Source organism: Podarcis bocagei (assembly GCF_964188305.1).
Source record: "Podarcis bocagei genome assembly, chromosome: 1".
NCBI lineage: Eukaryota > Metazoa > Chordata > Lepidosauria > Squamata > Lacertidae > Podarcis > Podarcis bocagei.
Genome location: NC_138125.1, coordinates 138785822 through 138804255, shown reverse-complemented (window position 1 = coordinate 138804255; position 18434 = coordinate 138785822). Strand labels below are relative to the sequence as shown.

General features: G+C 43.9%; 1 protein-coding gene across 1 annotated transcript in view; it reads right to left on the bottom strand.

Annotated features, from left to right (window-relative positions):
• ABCA12 (ATP binding cassette subfamily A member 12) overlaps nucleotides 1-18124 on the bottom strand; it is a 120453-nt gene extending 102329 nt beyond the window's left edge. Inside the window, exons 1-2 of the mRNA XM_081189293.1 lie at nucleotides 17850-18124; nucleotides 7779-7872 (exon numbers count right to left, since the gene is read on the bottom strand). Coding sequence (XP_081045419.1) covers nucleotides 7779-7872; nucleotides 17850-17918 — 163 coding nt within the window. The 5' untranslated portion in view covers nucleotides 17919-18124. The remainder of the gene's footprint in view (nucleotides 1-7778; nucleotides 7873-17849) is intronic.
• Nucleotides 18125-18434: the final 310 nt, after the last annotated feature.

The window sequence follows — 18434 nt, the reverse complement described above, 5'->3', positions numbered from 1 at the left end:
GTTTGCTATTTATATCATGTAAGGACAGTAAGTTTTGTTTATGCAAGCATTTCTACTCCATCTTTCTGTCCCATGACTGAAAAATCTATATATACAATAAGAAAAATACAGGAAAAACCATAATTGTAGCCAACAAATAAAAGCAAAGTGTGTCCAATATGCAATCCCTGAAACAACAACAAGGAGAGAGTATAAAACTGGGGAAATTAAAATATATACAAAACACTCAAATGGCTTTAAATACAAAAAATACAGGAAAAATAAAAATTAAATCAAGGTTAAATGCAAAATTTTGTTCCATCAAAAGAAAAGGAACAGAATAGCAAGTAAGAACATAGCAGTTCATAGGAACATCAGTTTCAGATTCTCACAGCACAAAACATGTTTATTCAGAAGTCTCTCTGAGTTCATTGAAACTTCACAGAAAGTTTTAAGTTTGCAGTCTATGGGAGGAATCTCTATCTATTTTGACCACTGAGGAGATTCCTTAAGGGCTGTAAGACCTCTATTTGAAGGAGGCCTCCAAGGTGGGGCACATGGTTCTCCCTTTCTCCATTTTATCCTCATAGCAAGCATCACTCCTGAGTAGGGATGAGAATCTGGTCTCCCAAATCTCAATCCAGCACTCAAAACTACTAGCAGTTGTTTTAAGTACGCTGATCCCAACTAGGCCTGGGCAATGTATTGATACCTCACCCAGGGCCACTATGAGGAGCAGACTGTGATGGCAGCTTCACTCAGCAGTATATTGCGAGTGAAACCGCTGCCACTCCTGAGTTCCTCTACCACCAGTGCCCAGTGCACCAAAAGAGAAACAAGCTGTAGCCGGGTGCTGGAAGCAGAGGGCATGTTTTGCTGGGCATGTTTAGCCTGGAGAAGAGGAGGTTAAGGGGTGATATGATAGCCATGTTCAAATATATAAAAGGATGTCACATAGAGGAGGGAGAAAGGTTGTTTTCTGCTGCTCCAGAGAAGCGGACACGGAGCAATGGATCCAAACTACAAGAAAGAAGATTCCACCTAAACATTAGGAAGAACTTCCTGACAGTAAGAGCTGTTCGACAGTGGAATTTGCTGCCAAGGAGTGTGGTGGAGTCTCCTACTTTGGAGGTCTTTAAGCAGAGGCTTGACAACCATATGTCAGGAGTGCTCTGATGGTGTTTCCTGCTTGGCAGGGGGTTGGACTCGATGGCCCTTGTGGTCTCTTCCAACTCTATGATTCTATGATTCTAGGGACTTAGGAGCGGCAGCAGTTAGTGATATACCGCGAAGCCACCATCCCACTCTGCCCTCATACCGATGCATAAGGAGATACAAGCTACATTGGCAAGGCTGAGGAGTGTGCGACTGCCCTTGCCTCAGCCAAGCAGTTTCATGGAGCCCTGACCCACCACTGGCTCACATGAGCCGGTGGCGGCGTGCAGGCTCCATGAAACTGCTCCATTGAGGGGCGCACGGTTGCCGCTCCCGTCAGCCAAGCAGTTAACGGAACACCCAGCCCACCGCTGGCTCATGTGAGCCAGTGGCGGGGTGGGGTCTCTGTTAAAGTGCTCCCTTCCCCCAGCTGAAGGAGCCTCAATGCTTCTCTGGCTTGCTTACAAGCCGGAGAAGCATAAGGCTTCACGCCCCTAGCTGAGCAACCCTAATGCTTCTCCTGCTCGCGTGCAAGCTGGAGAAGGATTGCGGCTATTCAGGTGAGGAGCGGGAGGCTTTGTGCTCTCTAGCTGAGCAGCCCCAATCCTTCTCCTGCTCTCATGCACGGTGGAGAAGGATGGGGCTGGTTAGATGGTGAGCATGAAGCTGCTTCCTGCCTGGCACTGTGAGGCACTGGGGTGAAACCACCTTGGCGATCTCACCCTGATGCCTCAGCGCTGTGGTGGGAAGCGGGGTTTTGAACACTGCAATGTACCGCTAGATCATGATGTTTGCCTAGCAATACATTGTGATGTAGGAAACCTGACATTGTCCAGCCCTAATCCCAAACACAAAAGGCTTTTGTAGATTAAAATCAGCACACTGAATTGTGCTTGGAGATGCGCAAGCTTTAGGCGTCTGCTGTTCTGTAACTGCACAGCTATTCAGTGGCATAGCATGTGTTGCCAGAGTCTGGGACCTTGCAGGGGTGGGGAGGGAAAAGGATGGAATAGGCATGCACATGCAACTAATTGCATCCGCGTCACACAGGAGATCATAGCCACAGAGATAAGAAAAGAGTAGTCGATCTGTTGTCTGTGGAGGTCACTTCCTGTAATGGCTTGGCTCTCCCACAGAAGCGAAGCGAGACACTGGTAGGAATTATCTCAGGTTTATTGCTCAAACACATAAATCACTCCTTCACTCCATGTCTGACTCCAGGTTAGCAGTTGCTGAGTCTAAACTCTGCCTCTTCCTCTTCCTCCAACAGGGGAAAAAGCCCTTTCGCTTTCGTTCTTTTCCCCTCCTCTCACTGTCCCTTTCACGCCTTCGAGTTTTGGGGCGGCCTCTCTCCCTCTGTTTCTGAGCTGAAACTGTTAGTTTGTGTATCTCTGCTCTGGCGCCCCTTTCCTTGTCCACTATGCTCAGGGATGCTGCCTGCTCTCTGTTCTGTGTCAGGCGGCTAGGCTGGCCCTCCTCCTTCCCACATTCCAGGGTTCTTCTCTCTCTTTCTCTGGCCTCATTCCCAGCCTCTCTCAGCTCCAGAACGAAGCTGACACTTCCTGGTTCTCATGGAGAAGCTGTTTTCAACGGACCCGGTGACAGAAGCACACGCCTGTATTAAGGCAGCACCCAGTGTTGAAGTTTTGTACCTAACAATTTTGCACCCGGGTCAATGACCCCTATGCCGCTATTCAAGCAGACACAGAATCCCTCAGACAACCTGTTACTTTACAAATGCGGAGCTGAGATATCCCACATTGGTACTGTGAGGGTGAAACTCCCCTTGGTCACTAGCAATGGAAAACATGGCAACAGACAATATGTTCTGGGTTCTGTCTAAGCCTGAAAACGCCATGTTTGGGGATAGCCTTCCTCTAGCTAGTGTCCTCCAGGCTATTTATATTAGCTCTGCTCAGCATGGACAATGGTCAGGAATAATGGGAAGTATAATCCAAACACCTGAGAGCATTAGGCTGGACAACTCTGCTTTAGGAGGGTAACACACTTAGGTAACACTAGTTATGGTTTTCTTCACAGTTATTGATCACAAATGTTTGTTTTTAAAGGGTGTTTTTATCATTATTAGAATTGATTTTGATTTTTAAAGGAATCTTCATCTTCCCAACATTAAGCAAGGGAGTATGTTCCTGATTAGATCTTTCTTTCCAAGCACCAGAAACGCCTTCTCCTCCTTGCCACCACAGCGCTTGAACCGCCTTTCTGCCCACACCACCCAGATCAATTCCAAGTCACACTCAAATTTCTTCACTGATCTCTGGGATGCTGTGGAAGAAGCAGAGACCTACATTTCCCTCCCCCTGCACCTCACACCCAGTGCTTCCTCCTGCGCAAAGTTTCTCATGCACCCCAGAAAGTCAGGTGCTCTTGCTTAGAGGCTGAGAGAAACAATCCCTCAAAAACGCTCCTTCACTCCTCCATTCTGGTACTTCTAATAATTTCAGGATCTGTTTTCTAGCATCTAGTAAAGTATGACGGATCTAAGAAATTAAAACTGGCTGTCAACTGAGGTTGAAAATAAAATGAGTGGAACTGAGCCTTCAAACACATCCCGTTCTTGGTCCTGAAAATCATAATCTTTAAGCATGTTTCCCAAACCCTTATCTTCACAATGAGGCTTAGGCTCTAGTGCTCACTGAGACAGTAACTCTCCCTCTAGGCTGTACTATTTTAGAATGCAGGTGGACACAGGTGGACACAGAAAACTAGTCTTCTTCCTTTTTAATTTTTTATTTATGCATGTTCACAAACTTAGTATACACATCTTACATTTTCATTCTCTTATTTCTTTTAAAGGACTTCCAGCTCCACCTCTCCATGGTTCTTTTTCTTCGTCTTCTTTTTTGCTGCATATCCTTTTTATGCCACCCAATTAATTGTATATATTTGCTGTAGTGTTTTTGACTGCTGTTCATATTTCTAACCCTTCTTGGAAATTTATTCTTTATTGTATCTCTTTAAATACATGGTAGTTTTCTATCTGTAGATCTGCAAGCTGGTATAGCCTAGGCACAGATTTACTTCTTTGTAGAGAGCAAGGTCCCAGTATTGCATTGCATAGCATTCAGAGCTGGCTCTATCATCAGGCAGAGTGAGGCAACCACCTCGGGCAGCTGGTTATGGGTATCATGAAAGGGTAGCAAAGTGATAGTTCTTTTATTTATTTTATAACCAGAGTGAGGTACTTGTGGAGTTTTCTACCATAAGTGCCAGAATAACGTGTTGGTGTTTTTATTCACCATTTCGGGTTTTACTTTGGTTTTATTCAGCTGCTGTTTTATTCTGTTCTATACATTGAACTTTTTTTCTCCATATGATATGGTTTTAACTTTCACTGTAAACTGTCCAGAGTCCAATACCATTCGTATCTCACTCTCATGACAAGATAAGTTCTCCTGCACATGCTGCCTTGCAAGTCCTGACATACCCCATACTACACGCCACTATAGTACACTTGTTGACTAAAAACTCAAAAACTGAGAATAATTTTGCAACACAAAGTACATAAACTATGATAATTTTAAATTTGACAGCGAATTTGAGTTTCCTCGATACAGAGTTGGGGGTGGGGGAGGGCAGGGATTGGCACATAATAGGTAGGAGCCAATTATTCCAGTGGCAGAGTGCTTTAAAGTTCTGAATGAACATATCCTGAAAATAACTTACATAAGTTAGACTTTGGAACCGCAGGGCTTAAACCTTGATGCACACCTCAGGTAGAGGTTCAGGATAGGTAGTGGATTGTGCCCCCATCTGTGCCCCTTCCTGAGGGTGAGCCCCTTCCTGTGGGTAACATATTTTGGATCTGTGCCCCTTCCTGGGGGTCAGGCAGTGTAGGTGAGGAGACCCTGGAGATTACCTGTGCCATTGCCCCTTAGCCATGACAGAGGCAAATCCTGTTACAATTTAACTATACAAGCTTTGCCACCATCGCAGCAAAATGACGGTAGTACACTGATAGGACCCCTTCCTCAGTGTGGCATTGATAGCCCTGGCACAACAGCAGATCAGGGAGAAAGGAGAGGGGAAAGTATTGGTGACAGTGGGGAGGAAGAGGAGAATGGAGGTGGGGGTACTTTGCCCCTGGAGACGCAAAGTGTTGAGGCAGCTCTGTGCCACTCTCCTTCTTATAAAGTATCTGGAATGATATTTTCCCACAGTGAAAATAGACATTACATCACCAGCTTGAGTTTTACATAAGTATCAGTTCTGAGGAAATTATTTTCAAAGTGACATATTTCACTGGGACAAAAACTGCATGTCTTCTTTTCTATTTTTAACATACCTAAAATCTCTTACTTCTACCCTTGACGTTACTGGGCTAGTGCTGCACTATTGAGGACTGCTGTTGTGGCAGAGTTTACCAAATAGTGGTATGCAGTTTAAAATGCCATTGTTGATCATATTATTTATTTATTGCAAGAAGAGGCATCAGCTTAAGGAATTACATTATGCATTTTAACAATTGTCCACTGGAATGTTACTGCTTTTGCCCACAGAAGTCGGGAGCAAAATACAATGTGCAAAGCAGCTCTAGATGTCAAGGTTCAATACGGTGGAAATGTGTTGACAGGGCACTGTATAGTTAGGAGAATGAGATGGAAGTCCTAAGCACAGCTGCAACTCAAGTTAGTAGGAAGATGCTTTGATGCACAAGGCTATTTTATGTGTGAATGTTGCAAGGGAAGCACTACTCTGTCATTTGTAGAATGTATATAAAATACACATTGACTCCAAAATCTCCATTTAGATGGTGTGGAAGGGGAAGTATACCAAGCTGAGGCTTAGTTGCCTGGAGCAAAAAAACAGCAGGTGTAACCTGGCTATCTTCTGCAAGCATAGACAACATGAATGAGCCTGGCCCTCTAGGTAAGAGGTGTGGGATCTCCAAAATATGTAGATGCCTTCTTATTTCATAATACAACCCATTTCTGTTTGTTTTGGGGAGGGCAGGGAGGCTGGTCATGCCTAAAAACATTAGGAATACTGCAGTTACAGTCTCCAAGGTAATCCCCTAATTTACTGTGTGGAGATCTTGAGAGACCAGCTCTGCTGAGCTGGGTTGTTGGTATACGAACATCTAGCAAACAGTGGAAATTGGGAGAGGAGTGTTATTGGGTGCTGCTGAGGAGCAAATGGAAGTAAGGGTACTGCATGAGAAGCCGCCAACTGAAACACCAGCAGACACATGACAAACCACCACCCCACTTCCAAAAATGTTCTAATGAGCTTCCACACTAGTGGTTACCGAAGATATACAATGGCAATTTCTCCTGACTGGATTCCCCACAGTAAGGCGTCATCTGAATTAAACATACCAAAAAGAAGAAGTGCAGAATGGCATTTTGGTGACAACATCATTTAGTCACTGCAAAAAAGCTTGTGTGCATGAGCAGCACTGATTCCACAATAACCTCCTGCCTGGGAGTGTCCCAAGTCTGCACTGGTTTTTTCTCCTCCAGGGAGCAAAGCAGCTGGGTAGGGTTTTTAGCAGACTGATGTCCAATGTAAAAGTATTAAGTAGCTCCTATCCCTGCCCCATCAAATTTAGACACCTGCCATAGGGCAGTTATACTACCCCCAGTTTATTATTTTAAGATTACCCAGCCCTCCATCTCTGGTAAGCAAAGAAATGAAGTCCATGGTCCAATTCTTTCTAATAAGGAGATGGGAAAATTTGGTGATACCTTCCACTCTGCATAACCATCTTCCTCTGCTCTGGAAGATGTCAAACCTGTCATGGCTGTGATTAGCTGGAAATTGCCAGACTAACGTGGGTTCTGAGCCCTTAAAGATGAACTGTAGCCATGCAGTTTATTTGTCCCTGTTAAACTCCCCAACTGCAGCTAATGCTGGAAGTGTCCAGCAGTGACCATTGAGACTAAGTTCTACAATGTCAGTTTGGATTAAGTGTAGGATTAGTTAGAAAAATATTCTGGTATAGTGTTTTACTTCAATATTGAATTGCACAATTGCTAATTCTTTTCTTTTTTTTTAATATCATGCAGAGACCAGAAACTATTAGCTAACAGGAGAAGGATCTTGTTCAACTAGTTTCATGCTGCTACAGGCACTGTTCCTTGTTCCTACAATTCTAGGTGAGCCTGCAAAATAAATAGCTTGCTCTATGTGAGCGTAAATTGAAAGAGAGATGCTGAAGAAACTATTAAGAAACATTCCAGCAAACAGGTTATACCAACCTGACCTGGAATATAGTAAATTCAGATTATCTCTTAAGCGTTTTTGATTTCACACACATGCCGGTGTCATCCAAAAGGAGAGGGTGTGGCACCTCTACACTTCCCAGATTATGCTTAGAATCAGTGCATAAAGTCCCCATTGACAAAACCATCACACAAAATTGGGCACCTGACTTTGCTGACAATAGGCAGATTGGAGAGAGGTTGCAGTAGACAGAAAACACCCTTCTGGGACAATGGTATCTAAGAAACTATTAAAAGCTTTTTCTTCCCAGAGTACGTTTAGCCCAGAAAAGAGGAGATTGAGAGGAGAAATGATAGTTATCTTCAAATAGCTAAAGCTGCTAGACATAAAGGACCTGAGCCTTTTCGACAACAATACAAAACCCATATCCGTCTTTAAAGGGGGATCAAGTTACTCACAGTTTGGCTGGGCTTCTGGAGGGAATCTGGTTCGTATGATGGCCATAAGGATGAATAGAAACACAGGCCATGCAATTAATGTGAGTGACCAAACCTGAGAGAGAGAAGCAGGGGCAGCGTGAATCCTTGTTAAATGGTTAAAAGGGTATGTCAGTAGCATAAAAGGAAAATCTGTTCAACAAAGCAACTTACACACATATATAAAATATCAGCTTTCCAATTCTCTTTCTACCAGAATCCAATGCATTCACCAATAATCACTAGAAACCTTATTTGTTTGTGGTCATACTTGTCCTAGCCTTCAGTGGTGGGGAATCTGCCTTGCAGAGAGAAATCCCAGGTTCAGGTAGAAAGCATCTCCAGGTTGAAAGAAAAAGTTCTGTCTGAAACATTGAGTGGCTACTGCTCACCAGTGTACATCATACTTGGCTAGACCAATTGGACCGATAGTCTCACGGCCAGCCCAAGCAATTTGGGCACCTGAGACGAACCACAAAATGGTGCCTCCCCCTGCCACTACCAGGGAAGAAGGGGTGAGTGAAGATCTACATCAGGAACAAGGGGGGAATCGAAGCAACCTTCACTGATGGTTGAAGTGGAGTCAAAGGCTGTTGCAGGGCTGAAAGGGGCCTGTTCTGAGTCACACTGGGCAGGTGCAGAGCCCAGGAGACCCCAGACAGCAGCCCCATAGGAGTGGGGGAGACAAGCTGAGCCTCCTATTTGCCAAGAGGCCACTGCAGAAGTGGCAAGCAGGGTGGGGAGGCGCTGCCAAGGAGGCGGCAGATGGGTCTCCAAGGAGCATGCAGCAGTGACAGCAGCAGCAGCAGTAGGCACTGCATTTCTTGGCGGCTGGAGCCAGAGGAGCAGCTAGCTGCTCCAGCAGCCAGGGCAGTGCCTGCGGCGAGCGTCCCAGGGGGATGCCACCCATGGTGAGCGGTGGGAGTCCCAGGGGGCGGGGTGGCGATGTCAACCCCCTCGGGGATGACACCCGGGGCAGACCACCTCCACCGCCCCCCTTCCTCCACCACTGGCTGGAGCTACTGCTCCTGTGGATCCTGCTGCCTGAGGCCTCTTGGGTGGGCTGACTCAGCAAAACATAACTTCCTAAATTCCTAGTTCCTCTTCAACCAGCCTGATTAATATTCTACAGCCCTTTAAATGTGCTTATAGGAGGGGGGTTATTGTTTGTTGGTTTTCTTTTAACTATTTACTTGTGTTTTACCTTGTATTTTGGGATGCGGGTGGTGCTGTGGGTAAAACCCCAGTGCCTAGGACTTGCCGATCGCATGGTCGGCGGTTCGAATCCCCGTGGCAGGGTGAGCTCCCGTCTTTTGGTCCCAGCTCCTGCCCACCTAGCAGTTCGAAAGCACCCCTAAGTGCAAGTAGATAAATATGTACCGCTTTATAGCGGGGAGGTAAACGGCATTTCCTCGTGCTGCGCTGGTGCTGGCTCGCCAGAGCAGCTTCGTCACGCTGGCCACGTGACCCGGAAGTGTCTCCGGACAGCGCTGGCCCCCGGCCTCTTAAGCAAGATGAGCACGCAACCCCAGAGTCGGTCACGACTGGCCCGTACGGGCAGGGGTACCTTTACCTTTACTACCTTGTATTTTATTCTGTGAACCGCCCCAAGAGCTTGTGATGAAAGGCAGTATATAAATCAAATAATAAAATAAATAAGTGAACTAAGTTCATTCTAGGCTCAAATAAGCCAGGCTTCCATAGAAGGTTCCCCAGGGAGTTTCAATCCTTGAAAGCACTGGTAAATTTTAAACTAATTCTATAATAGTTTTTGAGATATTATTCTAATTGAACAGTTAGAGGATCAGTGAAAATCCCATATTTTCTTATATTGCTACACAGCCTGCAAGTAATTCTTATTTAATTTACACCAGCACATGGCAAATCAACTCTTGGGCCTCTTTTTTTTATCACAGGGACCTACAAGCAATGCAAACTGATTTTATATAGGCAGAAAAATGTCTCTGAAAATGATATAGAACTGTTAAGCAACATTCATAGAAAAAGAAGTGGAAGCTCCTGGAAATAGTAGCTGGAGCAGCCACTGAAGCAGCTTCAATTCACTTGCAATGGATCAAAAACACCCCTTTCTTCCATACTTATCATGGCAACAACAATAATATTTAAACTGTGCATCTTCACAGTAAAATAACTTTGTGCACATTTTCTCAGTTATTTTTACAATATCTGTGTAAAGTAGAACAGCATTATTACTGCCCCATATTGCAACTGTAGGTGGCTGCTAGCTGGTACTACTCATGCTTCACTTATGTGTTGAAGCAATAAACCATGAGTCTCCAGCTCAAAGCTCAAGCTCATATCACAGCTAATTACAGCTTGTATATTAGTTCCCAAATGTGTCTTTTTGGGTGTCATAGCTGTCTCTTTCCTTTGGTTGGGTGCACTTTATTCCAATCCTTTGCTTCTCAGGTGGTTTTCTAAAATTTTACAAGATTTTAGCATCTATAAAACTAGATGTAACTGGAAACTGGGAGCTTGAAAATATCCTTGTTTCTAAAGCAGTTAAAACTTGAGCCAGGCATGCCACATAGACGAACTCTGGCCCTCCAGGTTTTGGGACTACAATTCCCATCATCCCTGACCACTGGTCCTGTTAGCTAGGGATTATGGGAATTGTAGTCCCAAACATCTGGAGGGCCCAAGTTTGCCTATGCCTGCCATAGGCCATATATTGAGGGAAGGCCAAGGGAATTATGGGAAATTATCCTAGTGATAGTTTTAGCTTTCTCCATGCAATGGGCTAACTGAATTGTGCGAACTGGAAACTCATGGATCTCTGGGACCCTGTATAAACCAGAAGTTACTTTTTGTTTCTTTGGATACCAGATGAGTTTCCAATTAAGAGATAAATGAACTTCACCCATCAGGAAAGAAAGTAGTGAAATATATTGTACAATCTGGCCTTAATTTACAAAAACAACAAATCAGCCAAGAGATTTCTTTTGTTTCAAAGAATCTACCAGACTTTGACGTGACAGAACATGTTATAGATTTGGAAGGGGAACCCCCCCCCCAAAAAAACATTAGAAATTAATAAATGATTGGATTTCGATTAGCTGGTATGTGAAGGGGGGAAATATAAGCTGCAGAGGAATTCCTGGGTTACTCTATGCAAAATGACTTGGCCAAGCTAGGGCCATTAAGAAACATTACAGGGCCATTGGGAGCCATTGCCAATGCAATAAAACTGTCCTTCCTCTTGCCCGGAGGTGTGAACAGACACTGGGGCTTTGGGAAGTTGGCAGGGTAACTGGGTATGAGGTAAAAAGAGAGCTTTTAGAAGTGTTATGGGAAGAAGAAGGAAGAATAAAGACTGGGATTCATCTTGGGCAGGTTGGCTGAAGGCTGGTTGGGAGAGATACCAGACTCCATGGCTGTGCTGCTGTGGGGGACAAGCTCCTCATGCTGTAAGATCTGGACTCCCTTCATGCAGAATGAAGGTGTAAATAGGTGAATAAACCATATTTCTTAAAGCTATGACAGTCTCCACTGTGTCTCAATTCTCCACAGGAATACAGACCCTGGGTGAGTGCCTGGAACCCTACAGAGTTTGGCAGGGGGTGGAGAGGCACCCAACTTTATACATAGCAACCCAGTCTCAGCAACTCAGGAATTCCACCCCAGTCCACCCCAGTCTTTCTGGTACTGAGTTAAACAAAGCAGGGTGGGAGGGAGGTTTATGGGAACCCTTTTGTCTCCACTGAAAATGTGACAGCCTTTTGGGTGTTTTTTTCATGCCCGTTCTGAAAGACAGCCAAAGGGAGGGAAGAGCGAATTTGACTCCCTGGCTGGAGCTTAAACAACTGGGCTGTTACCTTCCTTGACCATCCCAGTTGCCCTTTGTTGACCAGTTGCAGCAAAATGTGCCATTAGGGACTTGTCCACATTTCCCCTTGTCCATTGGCTAGAAAGCATGTTGTTTCACTTGAGGAGGAATCTCCCCATAGTTCAGATGTTGCTTTATGCTCAAGCAACTCTACATTTTACTCTTTTATTGGTTTATCATGTCATACATGCTCAGTGAAGGGGAAATCAACAAATTAAAAAACATGGAAAATGTTTTAAGGCACAGGTATTCTAAGGAAAATAATAAACATCTTCATTATGGTCATAGGACCCATTTTGATTGAAACACACAGCACAAATGAATAACCAATCAATCACTTGCTCAGTAATATATGGGACTTTGTCTCAGTGCCCCAGTAAACTATTCGGAAAGTGGTGAATTATATAAAAGTTGCAATATGGATGTGGTTTGCCAGTGGGCAGAATGGCAGCGTAGTGCTGAGACTACCCATACAGAGAATTTTTCTGCTCTCAGTGATAGCTTAAATCATAGAAACAGCTCTAGATTCGCTTGATTGGGTAGATGATGCAATCAGGGTGGCTTGCAGGAAACTGCAGCCTTATAAAATCAATAACAACACTGCTACAGACCCACTTCCCCAGCCCCCAGCCCACTGGATAGCGGAGCAGACATGGCATGCAAAGGCCAACAAACAGGGGTGCAAAACAGCTGGCAGGCATGGCTGACAATTAGATTGGGCAGCGGCACTGCAGCTGCTGGAGCATAGACTGCAATCTTTTTCCACCCAACTTACTGAGATCATGAAGACAGTAAGATGAAGCATAGTGTTAAAATAAAAGTTGCTATATAAAAGTACATGTGCTGATGTTTCAGGGACTCTAGTATTACATGTGACACAGCAGCCCTGTTCTGATGTTCACCTGAAGGTGCAAGGGCTTAAAACATGGAAGGGGGCTGGGGAATGCACACAAATCCCATCCAATGTCCCCAGGCATGCAACTCTTCTACAACTCCCACCATCCCCAGCCAGTAACTTACTGAATGGCAGCAAGGAGAGTTAGAGTTCAGCAATATCTAGAGAGCCACAGGTTCCTCATCCCTATACCAAGCAAATGATTTTCTGCTACAAATTAGAATGAGTATCAAATCTGAAAACAGGTACAGTGGTACCTCTGGTTACATACTTAATTCGATCCAGAGGTCCGTTCTTAACCTGAAACTGTTCTTAACCTGAAGCACCACTTTAGATAATGGGGCCTCCTGCTGCTGCTGCGCTGCCACTACACAATTTCTGTTCTCATCCTGAAGCAAAGTTCTTAACCCGAGGTAATATTTCTGGGTTAGCAGAGTCTGTAAGCTGAAGCGTATGTAACCTGAAGCGTATGTAACCCAAGGTACCACTGTAGTAAGAATTAGTGGGCATAGCAATGAGTGATTTTATAAATCTTAAAAAGGATACTTATGCAGTAACTGAAGATCTGGTGATTTTTACTTTATTACACCCCTAGCAGACTCGTGCCTGACACTGCTCAGGAATTCTAAGAAACAGTTGGAGTGAGAGTTGTTGGATTCTAAAGTTAAAAATCTGTCTAAAATGTATAAGTTATTGTTGGAGTGGCATACAAAGGATGAACAAGTTAAATCAGTGATAATAGATTGGGCAAGAGATGTAGGATACAGTATAACATAATGTTTGAGGATTGGGGAAGATTATGGAAGAAAGGGGTTAAGTTCACTGCATGTACAATGTTAAAGGAAAATATAATGAAAATGATGTATAGATAGTATTTGACCCCTGTCAAACTAGCAAAGATTTATCATAACTGTGATAATCTTTGTTGGAAATGTAAAGAAAAAGAAGGTACTTTCTATCACATGTGGTGGACCTGCCCTAAGGTGAAAGACTTCTGGGAGAAGATTTATAATGAATTGAAAAAAATGTTGAAATATACATTTATTAAGAAACCAGAGGCCTTTCTTCTTGGGATAACAGGTTTGGAATTGCCCAAGAAAGATGTTAAAATATTTTTGCATGCCACTACTGGTGCTCGAATTTTACTAGCTAAGAAGTGGAAAACACAAGAAATACCAACTGTGGAAGAATGGCAGATGAAGATGATGGACTTTTCGGAGCTAGCCGACCTGACCGGAAGAGTCTGCGACCAGAAGGAGGAGGAGTACCAGGAAGAATGGTCGAAATTCAATGATTATTTAGTTAAATACGTTAAGTTAAATTAATTGGAAAAAGCTTGCAATTGCCAGTTAGGCTTAGGATTTAAATAAGTAATATGATGAATTAACATGTTTAATGCTGAATTGGGAAGAAAGAATGATGTTAAGTGATCAAGTTAAGTATATAAGAATTTTGATTTGGAAAACCGTTAAAATGATATGCATTGAAACCCAACCAGGAGGATACGAGGTAGTCACTTAACAATGTTAATAAGATTAGTTTTAATAAGGTTTGATTTTTGTTTGTCTGTTTAGTTGTTAGTGTGTCTATAATTTTGTGAAAATCAATAAAAAAAATGGGGGGGAGGACTTCTAAGAAACAAAAAGTTAAGTGCTGCTGTGAAATCAATGGTTGAAATCAGTACAGTTCTGAAAGGTTCAGTCTGCCATCTTGTTTCAAAAAGGCACTCGATGGTATCCAAACATACACAAATCCCTGCTTCTTGCACTGTGTTATATTTCGATCTCTGTGTCACAGGGTGTTTTCGCATTAGGCTTAAAGCAGCTCCCCCATCAAATGGTTTTGTAACGGAAGCATAAAGCCTACACTAGCTAGAATGGTCATTACCATTACAAATGCCTCTCTTCTCCATCAGCAATTATTCCATATTTATAAAAATAGTGGGAAGGCTCAAAGGCTAGCCAAGTCTCAAGTCTGAAATTGCTCAAAAATTGACTCAGATGGGCCTTGGGACCTTTTTATATAGACATTGAAAGAATCCTCTGATTCAAAAACCAAAATATTCCAATTGCCCAGGCAAGCACATTATGTGACCCATGAGACCAGCAAAATAACTAGGATGAAATCAGGCCAAATATTTATTGACAGAAGGCAGCAGGGTAAGGGTTGGCATGGCATGGGGTCCTGGATTAGTTCATCATTCCATAAGCCCCACATTGAAGGAATGGGTCCACCAGATTTGAACCATCCCAAACCCGTTCCACGGGAGTTGGCCAGTGTTGAACCTTGCCGTGGTGCAAGCCAAGCAACAAGGTTTCACTGGGCAAACAGGGTGCAGATTCCAACCAGGCAGATACCCCAACCCAAACTTGGGGGGCGTGGTCATTCCTCCCCTCAAACCCCTTATGGATCTGTGTTGACCCTTCGCAATGCAATTGCTCAGTGAAGGCTCTAACCCAGGGGTGCATGGGAGTGAAACTTTGAGCTCCAGGGGAAGCAGTCTTACAGTATATAAGCATTTCAAGGTCTCATGGGACATCGCTCAGAGAGGATACTAGGCAAAACCTTGCCCAGTATTTTGCTCAGTCTATGGGCCACAAGAAGCCAGGAAAGGGCACCCTGCACTTATTGGGCACAGAACAAGGCCTGTGCATGTGCAAACTTGTATGCTCCTTACCCAAAAGAAGTTCAAAGTGGCTTAAAGAAAAATAATCAAATCAAATCCACAGAATGCATGAAACAGCCATTAATATAAAAAAAATCAACAAAAGCAGCAATTCATATAACCAAAAGCCAACAAAGCAACAAATGAAGGCAAAAAAACAACAAAGGAAACATAATCACAACAGTAAAAATTCTTCAGCTGACAGCCTTCTGCACTGGTTACTGATTTGCTGCCAAGCTCTTAACAACTTGGGACCAGTTTACCTACAACATTGCCTTACCCCACATGTGCCCAGTCGACCTCCTCAGTCAATGGACATAGTACCCATTCTGCATCTGTAAGTATTCAATGGTTTCATGTGGCAGCATCAACACTTTGGATCCCCCTGCCTATTGATATCAGGCAGGCACTGTATTCTTTTTGGTGCCTGATGAAGACATTCTTATTTGGGCAAACCTACCCAGAGGCTTAGAAAGTTTGTTTCCGTCTATTCTATTGTGGTTTTAACTTCCTGTATGTTTTAAATTATAGCTTTAACTTTTTGAGTAACAATTTTATTGTGTTGCCTTTTTTATAAACCAGTTTGAGGTTTCTTTCTACAGTCATGTGGTATATAAATTTTATGAAATAAATATATTATTAAACAAGCCATAAACTATAATGTCTTCATGAATCTCAACCAGGAGGGCATCATTCCAAATGGCGTATTGTTACCAAGGTGGCAATAGTAAGTTTTATTCCTTGGACAGCCCAGGAATCTGGAGCTCAGGTGATGGACTGAGCATTCAGAAAGGAAGATGTGGAGGAAGGTGGTCCATAGAGAAGAGGGGTGGGGAGACCTTTTGGTCCACCAGGCCAGAACACTGTTCAACAGTTCAACACTGTTTGACAGGTGGGCGGGACAATCCACCTGTTAATCCTGATGTCATTGTGATGTCAGATGTCTGAGAGATGGGCTGTCCTGCCCACCCACCCAAAGGTGGTGGTGTAACTCAAACTCTATTTTAAAGGCTTGCCTTCCCTCTGCCAGCCACCAGCAGCCCCACCCTTGAATGGAATTTGGTGTAATTCACGCTGGCTTATCTCCCCAGAGGCATCTAGCTGGCTGAAGCTGGGGTGGGGTGGGGAAGAGGAAAAAGAAAAGGCAGCTCTCAGAATTCCTGCCTTGGCACACACCTCCACCTGCCTGCTCATTGTATCTGTCCCATTGAGTCAGAATCCCCAAAGGGTAGAGCTGATGCAGTCAAACCACGGCAGATGAAAGACTCTTCGATATAACCGACTGCCACATATTTAAGGGGCAACATTAGGACCAACAAATATCACAAGCAGTAGCTCTGTTGAACAACAATCCAGAGGGGGGGATTATAGAAGAGAGGGGTTTTTTTAAGCCTTCAGATGGCAGAGTGCTGAGGGGAAAGTTTTGTGAATGGACTGTGATACACATCAACATTTGACAAGGGAGAAAGATACCCTGATTTTAAATAAAAATGGCAGTGTTCATTGGATGAAAATCAGGGAATATGGAGCTGAAAGTCTCCTAGCCTTCTCCCAACATAAAAAAGCAGACGGATACCTGCTGAAATGGTTTTAAATTTTAACATATCTCACTACATTAAACTACCACTCAGGAAGTAGATTTTAATGCTTAGTTGTCATCACATTGTATGATACAAATGCTCACAAACTGCCAAGTTTCTTGAGGGAAATTACGGAGAAAGTTTTGCATAATCCTGGCAGCCCAATTTGTATAGCTATGAAGTAATTTTCCTAAAATCAGTCCATGGCAGCACCTGCTCAGAAAGTAGATGCACAGGTACAGTCCTAAATAAGTACAGAACTAAATAGGTATACCCATGAAACAGGTGCAGTGGAAGCTAAAAAGTCATGAACCAATGAAAGGCAGACCCCCTTGATTCCTCAGGGTGTTTTTTTCTTCCTTTTGTAACTTTCCCTCCAGCTGAGGTTGTAGGTAAGCGCTGCTCCTTTTTCAGCCTCAACAAGCATTTGGCTCATGCGTAAGGAGCATGGCAAGCCTGGTCGACTTCTGCACACATACAGCAGAAAGAGATGGGATGTGTTGGTATAATTCCCAGGAGACAGAATAGTCGGTATCGCTTCTGACTGCAAGTAATCTTTGACTATTCTTCTACATTTTTAAAGGGCAAGCAGTCTACTGAAGCGAGACTCCAGCCCAGACCTTTGACTGCTCTGCTAGGTTTCTCTTTGCAAAGGGTATTTTTAACAAACGTGAGCATTCCTAAGCGTGACCTGCCACCTGCCACCTGCAGCCTACAGTTGAGCAGCCCTTTCCAACCCTTCAACTCATCGCCACCTCATTCTGCTACACATGTAGACCAGACCACTCAAGTATCCCCACTAAGGAACAAAAAGTCAACAGAAATTTGAGCAGGCCAAATAAAGGCAACTGAGACTTTGCTTCTGTTCTGAGGCACCACACCTTTGAACGTGATCTAAAATGTAACACCTCCACATTCCTACTCAGGGCTCTTCCACCAGCAAATATCTTTCACCTTAATTTATTTTTTTTATTTTTTTGGTCAGTGTCACAAGCCATTTCTCAGTCTGAACCTGCAAAGAATATAAGGTTTTCTCTCATTTTATTCTTATTTCTTAAATACTTACTTTTTGCCGTTTGACGCCCAGCCAGTTCTTCCACAGCAGCACCCGCAGGTGCTGAAATAGTGAAGCCATCCGTGGAATTCCCCCCCAAAGCCAACTGGTTCAGTCGTCTCTCTCCCCTCCTTGAGGTGTCCAAAAGCTTATGCTGCGGTGGCCCACCACTCTGAATGTGACCTTTCTCTGCGCAGCATAGCTCTCAGGAGCTTGCTCATCAACCTGTCCCTGCTCTGTGCACACAGTTGCCTTTCCTTCTGCAATAGCTCCTAGCAAATGCAACAGGTTATTCCTCCAATGAGGAAGGAATGGGAGAAGCACCAGCCAGTGCAATCTTGAGTTAATTATAATATTGTCTCCCTCTCTTTGAGCTGCCTCCAGTACCTGTGTGATAAAAAAATGGGTGGCATTCCAAGATGCTTCTGCTGGGATATAAGCAGCACACCTTTTCCCCAATTAGGAACTCCCTGCCACCTACACATATTGCCTGCAGAAGATAAGTCATAAAAGAAAAGGAGCTGGGAACCAGCTTGACAAGCCAGTGTGGCCAGTCTCACTCTTTTGCCTGCTTTCCTATGCATATAAATTTGGCAG